This window comes from Takifugu flavidus, chromosome 22 (assembly GCF_003711565.1).
Source record: "Takifugu flavidus isolate HTHZ2018 chromosome 22, ASM371156v2, whole genome shotgun sequence".
NCBI classification, from domain to species: Eukaryota; Metazoa; Chordata; class Actinopteri; order Tetraodontiformes; family Tetraodontidae; genus Takifugu; species Takifugu flavidus.
In genome coordinates this window covers 9855187-9866740 of record NC_079541.1, presented here as the reverse complement: position 1 = coordinate 9866740, position 11554 = coordinate 9855187, and the positions used below count along the sequence as shown (strand labels likewise).

Below are 11554 nucleotides of genomic sequence, written 5' to 3'. Positions count from 1 at the left end.
ACCCAAACAGAAAAATGAAAACTTACAACAAAAATTCCGAGCGGAGTCAAAAGCAGACCACGAAGGAAATAGATAAACGAACAGTCCGAGGAACGGGTTCAAAAGTAATCCACGAAGGAAAAAGTTTTACAATAGTCCAAGTGAGTGTAGCTGGGGTCTTCCGAAACAGACAAGACATGCCAACGCTGGCCACCCGTGAGAACAGTCCATAAATAGGTGGCTTGATTGCCGATAGTCTGCAGGTGCACCAGTCCCCGGCACCACCTGTGGCTGAGGCATGGCTCCACCACGCCCCCCGCAGGAGAAACCCTGCAAAAGAGTTCCCAGAAACTGGGAACCTGACAGTTGTGCTATAAACATATTTTACAGATGGTGTTTACATTAAATGCCTTAGACTATAAGTGCAGGAGCTATTTAGCTATTTACATAAGATAGAGGAGATGTGCAAATCATAAACTCAAGACGCCTCCAAGGAGGGATGAAACAAAAAACTACAAGAAATCTAGAAAAGGGGCAAAGCCAACAAAAAACACTCTCTTACGAGGAACCGGAAAAACTAAGGCTGTGAAAGTTTCTAAACAATGGCACGGTAAGCACAGATTTACAAGGACTAGATTCTCGTGACTATGGAGTACAGGCTGGTGATCAAGACAAAAGACTTGATACACTGGCACAGGACCAAGGGAGACACAGACTGTAAGCACATGGGGGGGGGGGGGGGGGGTAATGGGGAACAGCTGGAAACAATCAGGAATCAGGGAAGACAATCGGACTGGTGACACATGAGGAAGGGCGAGTGGCCTGAAGCGAGAGGAGAGTTAGTTTCAAAACAAAACAGGAAGTCACAAAACCAACATGGAGACAGGACAAAAAAGGGCCAACTTAACCTACAAGTGTGACACCGGGTCCAGAAACATGATCACCTGACAGGCCTCTGTCACCCCACTGGGTCATGGTCTCCTCTCCTCTCTCTCCTCTCCTCTCTCTCCTCTCCTCTCCTCTCCTCTCCTCTCCTCTCCTCTCCTCTCCTCTCCCCTCACCAAGTAGACCAGTGATGTTATTTTTGTGTAGTTTTTCCCCCTCTGTATCCGTCTATGGTATCGCCACCTTCATAGCTGTATGCTGACCTACTGACCTCCGACTCTGCTGACCCACTCAAACTTGACTCTACCAGCAGTAGAGTCAAGTAAGCAATATAATGTATTTCTATGTTCTCTACCTATTCTATCCTCTACCTGTCCTCCCCCTTCACCTCTCTCTCTACCCAGCCGGCCATCAGCAGGTGGGTCCCCCTACATGAGCCTGGTCCTGCTCAAGGTTTCTTCCTGTTAAAGGGGAGTTTTTCCTTGCCACTGATGCATGTTGGGGGTCAGGTCCTGGGATTCTGGAAAAAAAAACCAAATTTAATTGTAACAGATGCTATTTAAATAAAGATTGATTGATTGATTGATTGATTGATTGATTGATTGATTGATTGATTGATTGATTGATCAAAATCAAAATCCAAAGATATAAAGAAATGTGGGTAATTCTGGGTGGTTACATGAACAATGGGCCTATGATACTATAGTATAGTATGTCACATGTATTTCACATATGGAGAAGCGAGCTGCTTGGCGGAGCTGTGAGCTCTTCCTGATCTCGAGCCGGTATCTCTCCTCCTTGGTCTGCCAGACAAGAACAGTTGACACTTTCCTTCATTCTGGCAGAGAGGTCAGTGGGGAAATGTTACTTTTCCTGGTTACAAGTGGGAAAAATAACTGGTCTGCTTTTTGAATCATCTCAATCTCCGTGTTCTATTATTTCTCAGAAGTCGTTTGCTGAAACTTGTTTTGGCTTCAACTTTCTCCACCCCTGACGTCACTCAGCCGTTCGGCTCCGTTTCCGGTTATGGATGGCACCGCTCCTCACCAGATGGTGGCGCTGTAGGGAAGGAGGCGCAGATAAGAGCAGAAGAAGAAAAGCGGAAGTAGTGCAGCGTAATGTTGGAAGCAGCGTGTTTTTAAACATGACAGCGATCGGAGTTCATTTGGGCTGCAGCAGCGCGTGCGTCGCGGTGTTTAAGGTCAGATGTTCTCCGTTTTCCTAACGTTCTCATACAGATGCTCCTTATAAATCTGGATCGGTCTGGTAGAATGTCCACAGGTCCGAGTCTTTACATTTGCCCGATCGCTCCTCTCATCATCATCATCCATCCATCTATCATTCATTCATTCAATGTGTGTGTCTGTGTCTAAAGATCTCAGGTGTGTGTGTTTGTTTGTTTGTGTGTCTGTGTCTAAATATCTCAGGTGTGTGCGTTTGTGTGTCTGCAGGACGGCCGGGCAGAGGTGGTTGCTAATGATGCCGGGGACAGAATCACTCCAGCTGTGGTGGCCTACAGAGACAATGAGCAGGTCCTTCTGTCCTGACTGTCCTCTTCTGTCCTGACTATCGTCTTCTGTCCTGACTGTCCTCTTCTGTCCTGACTATCGTCTTCTGTCCTGACTGTTCTCTTCTGTCCAGATTGTCGGTGTTGCGGCTAGACAAGGACGGGTTTGGAACTCTGCCAACACAGTGGTGAAAGTCAAACAGCTGCTGGGGAGGAGGTCAGGCTTCTGGTTAGCTGGGTGACTGGTCTGCTGGGTGACTGGGACAGATGTTCCATTAGGTCTGTGTTTGTGTTTTTAGGTTCAATCATCCAGAGACACAACTCCACAGAAGTCAGACCAAATGTCCGGTGAGTCTTACCGACTGCATCTGCTGACAATCGTCTGGTTTTCTGGAGCTGGAAGCAGCATTTTCAATTTGCTCAGCTCCATCAAGACGTGTGCATTAATGTCTCACTGGCCTTTTGTAGCTTTGTGTCATGTGTCCTTTTGGATAACGTCTCCAGCGTCTGCAGTCACAAACAGACCTGGAATTTAGTTGACAGCAGCTGTGTGTGCTCAGGTGATCAACAGAGAAGAGCGGCCGTTTTACGAAATAACCACGGGAGAACACATCAAGTATGTCGCTCCAGAGGACGCTGCAAAGGTCATCTTCAAGAAAATGAGAGGTAGTTTTTGAAAAACGCTGATCAATGGAAAAAATGTTGAAATCTGTAGAGTGAACAAGGCTGTTTTGTCAGAAACGGCTCAGTCAGCTCTGGGCTCGAACGTCACCGAGGTGGTCGTCGCTGTGCCTGTTGAGTTTGCTCCTGCTCAGAAGAAAGCTATGAGGTAACGTCAGTTGGGCCGGCTCTCTGTCTGTGAGGCAGTCATGCTACCAAACCGACCGCTCTGTCTTTGCTGCTGTGCAGGGATGCTGCCCAAGGTGCAGGTCTCAATGTTCTCAGGGTGATCCATGAACCTGCTGCTGCTCTCCTGGCTTATAACATCGGCCAGAACAGTTCATCTGGGAGAAGGTAGAGCACTGTTGTGACATGCTAACATTTATTAACAATAAACACTGGGTTCGCTACGCGGTGAAAATCGCAATGGCTGCACGGCGCGCGCCAATCGTGAACCCGACGTGAACCTGGCGCAAGCGTCTTTACTGTCTGAGCTGCACCAAGACGAGAAATCTTGGTGTGATTTAACCTGTGGAGGGGAAAAACCTAACCCCAGTGTCAGGGGTGAAACGGGTGTTGAGTGTGGAGGCCTCTTGACCCTTGGGTGACCAGGACCTGGGGTTTGGTGTCGTGTACCCATATGGCTCATATGTGCACTGTGTTGCAGCCATGTCCTAGTCTACAAGCTCGGTGGGGCCTCTTTGAGTGTGACAGTGATGCAGGTCAATGGAGGAATCTACAGAGTCCTGAACACGCACACGGACCCCAGTGTGGGAGGAGAGAGCTTCACGGAGGCCTTGGCCCAGCACCTCGCCACAGAGTTCAAGCGGTAAGGTTCATTCGAAGCTGTGCCATCACCAGGAGGTTCCTGCTTGGGCAGGGTTCTCCAGAAGGCATGAGCTTTCTCCATGTCCACCTTCGTCCTGAATTGACCTGAGCACCAACATGTCTGAGAGCTTGGCGTGGTTTCTGTGTTTACTGTACAGCACCTTCAAGCACGACGTGAGCAGCAACGCTCGGGCTATGTTGAAGCTGATGAACGGGGCAGACATGGCCAAACATTCTCTGTCCCTGTTGGGATCAGCCAATTGTTTTGTGGACTCTCTACACAACGGCATTGACTTTGAATGCACCGTGTCCAGGTAATTTTTTTCTTCTCCCAGAATTCCACAGGGTTGTCCCGACAACACACTGCTTCTTGCTTTCATTGGAGCTGGTGAGCGTGATGATCCCTGGTGGTCCTGGCGTGGTGGTTCCCCTACTGGCTGTTTTATTGCTGTGGTTTCAACTGGATTTAGTATTCTATCTATGATAATATGTAGTGGTCCAGGTTCAGAAACAGTAAAAGCACCCCAGACATTCACTGCGTGGCTCTAAGACTTCATCTCCAGACCCAGTCCGCCGGGGCCACAGTCCAGCCAGGTTTTCTATCCCACTGAATGTAGTTTCAACCTGTTTAGACATAAAACCCAGCTGGATTGTGACCCCTGAGAGCCGGGTTTGGGCATGCCTGGACTAGTTCATCTAAAAAGCAGAATTTCTTCTTCTTCTTTTTTTTATAGAGCTCGATTTGAGTCACTTTGCTCGTCGCTCTTCAGCAAGAGCGTCCAGCCAATCAGAGGTTTGCTGGAGAGTGTGGGACTGTCCACCAGCGACATTAACCAGGTACACTGTGTCTCTATGCGTGTGTTTGTGTGTGTGTTTGTAAGAGAGAAACAGAATCATTGTTTTTGTGTTAGAGTCATGCTATGTTCTAGGGTTTGATCTCTACCTGATACCTCCCTGTGCTTTAGGTGGTTCTTTGTGGAGGCTCCACCAGGATCCCTCGTCTTCAAACGATGATCCGGGACATATTTCCTCATGTGGACCTTCTCAGCTCAGCGCCCCCTGATGAGCTCATTGCTGTCGGAGCAGCGCTGGAAGCAGGTTTGCTGGTTGGCCACGATGGTTTGGGCTGTGAGGAAGAGCCCATGACGGTGGATGTTTCTGCCACTGACATCTTGGTGAAGGTGCGCACCGCTGACACTTGAATGGACGTTATCAAACACAGTCTTGTGTTCAGACAGCATGAGCAGGTTGGATGTTTGCAGGAGGTGGACGAGTCGGGAGCGGAAGTCTTCACCACTCTGCTGCCATCTGGAACGCCGCTGCCAGCTCGTAGACATCATATACTCACTGGACAGGGGACGCTGTCTTCCGTTTCCATAGACGTTTACCAGAGATGGGTCACGCGACCGCCAGAAAAGCTTGCCAAGGTGTGGAATTCTGTCCTGCATTCAAACTTGTCCAGAGCTGAGATAGTAGAAAGTGCAAAATTCCAAGAGCCCAAAGCTCCATTTCTCTCCATGGCAATGCGACCTGTGATGTAAACGTGAAAGGTTTGAAGCGCGACGCATGGCTGACGTGCACTTGTGCAACCTATAGATCGTTTTGAGGGACCTGCAGCTGAAAGAGGAGAAGCACAGCATCAGCACGGTGTTGACCATGAAGAGGTAGGTGGACCTTCCCCATCTTCTCAGGCATCCTTTGAAGGCTTCACATGAATGCTTCCTTGGTCTGCTGCAGGGACGGATCCATCCATGTTTCCTGTGTAGAGCAGAGCGGCGGAAGGCCGGAGGTGGTGGCCATAGCCTCCAAGAAATGACGACTGTACTCATCTGCGCTTCTTAAATGTGTGTTTTCTCAGAAATAAAGAGGAGTTGTTACTCCACCGTGGTCCTGCATGGTGAGGGAGGTTCAGTACATGAGGAGAGGGGCCTGGATGTTGGGTTTATGATGACCCCTCCAGCTGAGCACTGTATGCTAACATCTGCCTTTCTAACTCTCTGAGTCTGGAAAGGTTGTGAGAGGAATGACAAAGACACGCTGGTTTATTCAAACATTTTAGAGGAGGAGAAGATTTGATCATCACATTGAAGAGGGTCCCAGTTCTTCTTCCCTCAGCTCAGGTCTGTCCACTCAGACGGAGCCCCGGAACAGCCGGCGGGCGGGCGGCTTTATGCTCGGTCAAAGTCCTAAAGAGAAAACAGGCACCCGAGTGAGCCAAAGATTTGCCCATCCCTTTTAAAGCAGCCTTCTCTGCTCCTACCTTTAACATTCGTGTTCCGGGACGATGCGACACTTCAGAAGCTTCAAGTAGTTGTGGATTTTGTTGGAATCCCGACGAAAGCAGTAGAGAAGGTCATAGTCCTTCATCAGGTGCCACCGAGCACTGTCGGCCAGCTGCACGGCCTCGGGAGGAGCCGGCTTACTGATGGAGGTCTTTATAATCCCCAACTTCTGCATCTAGAGGAGAGGAGACGGCAGACCTGCCCTTTACTGGAGTCAGGCTGGTCGAGTGGCTCCAGCTCTGATGACATCATCACTTATTCTGCCTGTATTCTAACAACAAACACAATAGGTGGTCGGCGCTCAAACATCTGCCAGAGTAGTAGCACAGTTACCTTCTCTGCCACCTTTTCCACACCCTTCCGCAGCTCGTGGACCATATCGCTCATCTGAAGGGCTTTGTTGGAGCTGAAGTTGTTGAAGTCGTGTTGATGAGACATGCTTTGATGGAAGTGCCATAAAGGGTCCCTCCAGGCCACCAAGAGCATCAGGATCACCCTGGTCAGCTCCTCTCTCTGCTGACAGCACAGGCACTGCTCAGCCTTCACTCTTTTCATACATCACACTTTCACACATTCACTAGCGTCTCTTTTTGGTTTGCACATTTGTCACTCCAATGTTTTGGATCAGGGCGGGCCAGTAACTTCAAAAAGCACCTTTTAAATGTTGTAGGGGCCCCCTGATCTCACAGAATATCCCTGTGAGACCTTCAAGAGCAGGTAAAGATCAAAGAGATGGTGATCTATCAGTGTTCCGGAGCCGGTGAACCTCCATCCCAAATGGAGAGGACTGGAAATCCAAAAACTGCTCCAAGGCACAAAAACCCAGACACGTACTTGTGACTGCACCTTCCTTAGCTAAGGTCAGAGGTCATGGATAACAAACAGTAGGCAGAAATGGCATTATGGAATAGTTCCTGGGCTAACACCACTTCCGTGCAAAAAGAGCATGAGGCTCAGAGAACCATCCCAATGGTCTCCAGAACTTTTACAGGTGACAAATATGCAACCAAAAAGTGAGCTGAAGGCAGGGAAAGCAGCGTTTACAGGGCTGGAAACGTGAGGACACATTCACATGAGTTGATGAGACCGAATGAAGGTGAACAGACGAGTTCTCGCACGTTGGAGTCTTAATTGTCTCGTGAAGCATCCACCGCTCACACAGCACCCCCACACATACATTTCACAACAGTAATAGCAGTAGTAATAATTAAATGATAATCCCATCATCCTCTGGGTTTCTCCTTTTTACTGATGTAATCTTTAATTTAGCAGATCTTTATGATTTACATTAAGTATAATGGCAGATTCCAGAGGGAAAATATTCAAGAGAATAGGTTCAAGGCTTTGCTGCAACGGCATTATTTCTAGATTAAATCTACAACAGGCTAGTAATAATAGTGTAATAAAAAGTGTTCCGTGTGGGGGGTGAATAAACATGTCTTGGAATTGGAGCCTAAGATAAAGTCATTAGGATTCAAGCTGCCGAGCCCAACTGATCTGGAATCGCTAACAACGCTCATCCTGCAGCGTCGGCAGTTCCAGACTGACCACAGCCGCCAGAGGTCACCTGTACCTGCGCACCTCCACTCCTGTAACAGCAGCAGTGAGTCACCTGTGCGCAGCCTGGAGGAGAACGCTAATGCAAGAAGGCGTCAGATGAAGAGGTGAGGACAACATTAATCAAGCACTACAGTGGGAAACGTCACCGTCGGTGGAGCGGAGAAGGTTGTGAGTGGAGGTTAATAACGTTCAGCTGAGATGACTTGAACACGGACGCATGCAGGGGGGGCAGGAGCAGGGACAAGCGTGGACGCATCCACAGAGACGGGGAGAAGGGGAGTGATTCACCGCCAGTCTCTGAGCGTTCCCTTTGCCATTTGGGGTGATGATGGTGGAGGTGTGGCAGTTGTGACTGACCCGGCCAACGTGGTTCTGACTGGGCAGGAAGTATTGCTCCTGACAGACAAAACATTGACGTAAGAAAGAAATGCCAGAGGTCACCTGGGGTCCAAAGGTCAACTGAGGTCACAGCACACAACGATGAGTAAGAGGAGTTGCTATTTCTAGCAAAAGGAAGGGTTCTTATCACAAAGCTTTCAGCCAGTTAACGGTTGGGTGCACATGTCACATGTACATCGGGCTTTCTGCTGGTTTTGCTACGCTTACATATAAGTCTAAACACTTCCCGTGGTGTCCTATTGCAGGAGGACTGTTGAGCGCTACACTACTGTTGTCTTTTAAAATTATTGTAACAGTATTTAGTGTGAACTCAAGCACCAGGGCTCTCCTCACCGACCTGCTCCCACATCCACATTCCGTTCAAATGCCACTTACAAACTCGGAGTGAAGGTCGTTGGTGATGCTGTGCATCCGGGTGGAATGCTGGATGACCCGATCAAACAGGTTGGCTAAGGACAGGACGTGGCAGCCGGCGTGGGCGTTGGTGCAGATGGACACTGCTCTCACACCGGCCAGCCTGCTACAGAACAACACCGAGACCAGCAGCAGCCACACAACACAAACTGGGACAGACACAGACATACAGGTCGCATGTTCAGTGACTCAGACAGGTTCTCAAAGAAGATGCAGACAAAGTCCAAACAAATACAACCTGGAGGACAGGACACAATAAAGAAGGCAGCACAGACGTGTGTGTGTGTGTGTGTGTGTGTGTGTGTGTGTGTGTGTGTGTGTGTTTCATTCTTACTTTTAAAGTGTGATTTTTACCTGATTTGATGGTTCCAGGCATCCTGCAGGATGTTGAGGACGTCCTGACCCACAGTGAAGCGTAGAAGCTGCTCTGGACCCCTGCAGGAGGCTTTCAGACCGTTTCTCTGCTACACTTTAATACCACCGGGGTGGGGGAGGGGGGGCAATGTGGTGAGGGATGCATGACTCAGAAAAATAAAAAAACATGTCACCTTTAAGATATAAACAGGGAGCCCTCAGCGTGTGACCCATGTAGAGAGCTATGCACCTGTGTGTGTGTGTGTGTGTGTGTGTGTGTGTGTGTGTGTGTGTGTAGGAGTTCTCTCCAGACTGATGAACAAAATTGCAATTGGGAGTAAAGTTGTTCACATCAAATGCAAAAATCACAGCCGTCATACTGTTGATATTTGATTCTGAGTTCAAACCTGTGAATTTGGGAGGTGGAGCACCGCCAACAGCAGAATTTAGCCCAAGAAATAAAAGTATTTCTGGTCCTGATCCAACAAATGCTCCTGCTAACAGACTGCGTTGTTGCTTCATCATCACTGGTGTGAAACATCTGAACCGCGGAGTGGTTGGGGATTAAAGGAAGAGAGTGAGAGAAGCAGCGAGCGTTAGGGCTATAGGGGAGGAGTCCGTCAGTCCGTCCCAGGGAGACGGATCCCTCATCTGTGGATCTCCTTCAGCGTTCTTCTTTCCCCTAATTTTTTTTTTACCTGACCCAGTTTGAGGGTCCAAGGACAGAGGAGGTCAAACCTGTGTAGATTGAAAAGCCCCCCGAGTCAACAATGTTTGTGATTTTGGGCTCTAAATTCCTGAACTTGAACCACTACCTAAGGGGGCATGTCGCCCTTCTGCTCTGAGACCATCTCCCTGCTGAGGTAAAGCTGGATTATGCTGCAGTCAGGGGGAGACCTGGAGCTGCGTTTGGATAGAGGCAGTGATGAGACACTGCTGTGGCCCTGCGTCAGGGTGGTGCACGGTGCGCCAGGGTCGTCACTTTGAAGCGGAGGTGATTTGGAATCTCGGTCAGTGCCTGGCAATTAGGAAGATGCACGCCACTACCGCTGGTTTCTTGGGGGCTGTGGTGGGGGCACTTCAGTAAAGTAGGTTGCATTTGCACATAACAACTCCAAACATGTTAGTGCTCGGTTCACCTCATGCATAGGCATGAGGCACATGTTCCTGCTGATGTGCTGATGCCTACTGGTAGAATATGAATTGGCTCTAGCAGAGGGGATGGCGCCTGCCTTCAGCTCAGCCTGTCTTTGCTCTGCAGAGGGAGAAGCTGAACTACGACGAGGGTTTCTCCCACTATCTCTATGGTGTAGGTGCCCTAGTGTGGCTGGATATCCCCAGGAAGAGCCATATGAAGCTGGCACCACACTGGAAGGGCTGGTATCAAGTTGTACAGGTGCTTGTTTCAGGTGGACAAGCTGCACTGACTTATCGCATCGTCCACTCTCAGACTTTTTCTGCCACGCCTTTCTCTGTTATGTCTCCTGTGGCGTCGCATTTTCAGCACTTTGTTATGATTAGAAGGTTTTTGTTTCACAAGAAAAAGAGTTTTCTTCTCGTCAGATTTTAGATGTATATCATGGAGTTGTTGCTTGGGTGTGATCGATTTGGGGGACTTGGAATGGAGCATTCTTCCTATCTGTTTTGAATTTGGTTTTGATGGTTTTTTTATTTCCTTGTTTCTGTCTTGGATAAAATGAGAAGATTTGTTGTTAAGGAGGAAGTGTGAAACAGACTCTGTTGTGCATAAGAACAACAATTAATATGAAGTTGTCGGCCTCTCTCAATTGCTGTTGGGCTGCTGTGACGTTTTGCTCTGCGTTGGGTGTTGGGAATTAAAGCAGCCCGAGCTCTGCTCCTGCCATCCTGTCTCCCATCTTGTCAAATATATTTACTTCCTATCAGTGAACCCAGGATGCTCAGCTACATTGCTTTCACATCACCTGAGGTTGTTGCTGGAGATGAAGTGTGTGAGTTGTGGAATATTCTGAATCTAAATAAACAATATTCTCATCGGTCCACCTGCGTGTATAAGTGTGTGTGTGTGTGTGTGTGTGGTGTGTGTGTGTGTGTGTGTGTAGTTGTGTGGTTGTTGGGCAGATTGTCTCGGATTGTCATGTTGGGGCTGACCTGCTGAGTAATGGGGTGACGTGTGCTGGAAGCCTGGGGCCAGAAAACTTGCCTTCCTCATGTTCAGCAGCAGGTAACTCTCTGGACTTGTTAATGTCGTAAAAATCCATCAACTATAACTTTTAATGAAGGAGATTAATCATAACCATTTTTTCACCTTTGAAGAATGTGTTGTTAAAATGAAAAACAACTAGATAAACACCATATCCAGAGCGGTGGGCAGTCAGAGAATTCTGTGTTCCTCAAAGACCGACAAATTACCGACAAGAACAGTGTGTCCTTCGCCATCCAGTAAAAATGACTGATCCAGACAGGAACAGTGTGTCCTTCGCCATCCTGTAAAAAGGACTGACCCAGACAGGAACAGTATATCCTTCGCCATCCTGTAAAAAAGACTGACCCAGACAGGAACAGTCTGTCCTTTGCCATCATGTAAAAAGGACTGATCCAGACAGGAACAGTTTGTCCTTCGCTATCCTTTAAAAAGGACTGATCCAGACAGGAACAGTTTGTCCTTCGCTATCCTTTAAAAAGGACTGATCCAGACAGGAACAGT

At 48.5% G+C, this 11554-nt stretch overlaps 2 protein-coding genes across 3 annotated transcripts; one reads left to right on the top strand and one right to left on the bottom strand.

Moving 5' to 3' along the window:
- The first annotated feature begins 1827 nt into the window (after nt 1-1827).
- Nucleotides 1828-5739, top strand: hspa14 (heat shock protein 14). The gene is made up of 14 exons (XM_057021821.1): nt 1828-2065; nt 2316-2396; nt 2506-2588; nt 2671-2719; nt 2932-3037; nt 3110-3200; nt 3281-3385; nt 3699-3860; nt 4018-4173; nt 4594-4696; nt 4825-5040; nt 5122-5286; nt 5456-5523; nt 5597-5739. The coding sequence occupies exons 1-14, from the start codon at nt 1895-1897 to the stop codon at nt 5673-5675; spliced, it is 1635 nt and encodes a 544-aa protein (XP_056877801.1). The 5' UTR covers nt 1828-1894; the 3' UTR covers nt 5676-5739.
- Nucleotides 5740-5884: 145 nt separating this feature from the next.
- On the bottom strand, nt 5885-10919 carry prl2 (prolactin 2). 2 transcript variants are annotated; one of them, XM_057021822.1, is made up of 6 exons: nt 8869-10919; nt 8476-8663; nt 7990-8097; nt 6475-6654; nt 6120-6316; nt 5885-6045 (listed from the first exon to the last, which is right to left on the bottom strand). In XM_057021822.1, exons 1-5 carry the CDS (start codon nt 8888-8890, stop codon nt 6122-6124), a joined length of 693 nt encoding a protein of 230 aa, XP_056877802.1. In that variant the 5' UTR covers nt 8891-10919; the 3' UTR covers nt 5885-6045; nt 6120-6121. The 2 variants fall into 2 exon arrangements, with proteins under 2 accessions (XP_056877802.1, XP_056877803.1); XM_057021823.1 differs by lacking the exon at nt 7990-8097 and having other exon boundaries at nt 6475-6657.
- Nucleotides 10920-11554: the final 635 nt, after the last annotated feature.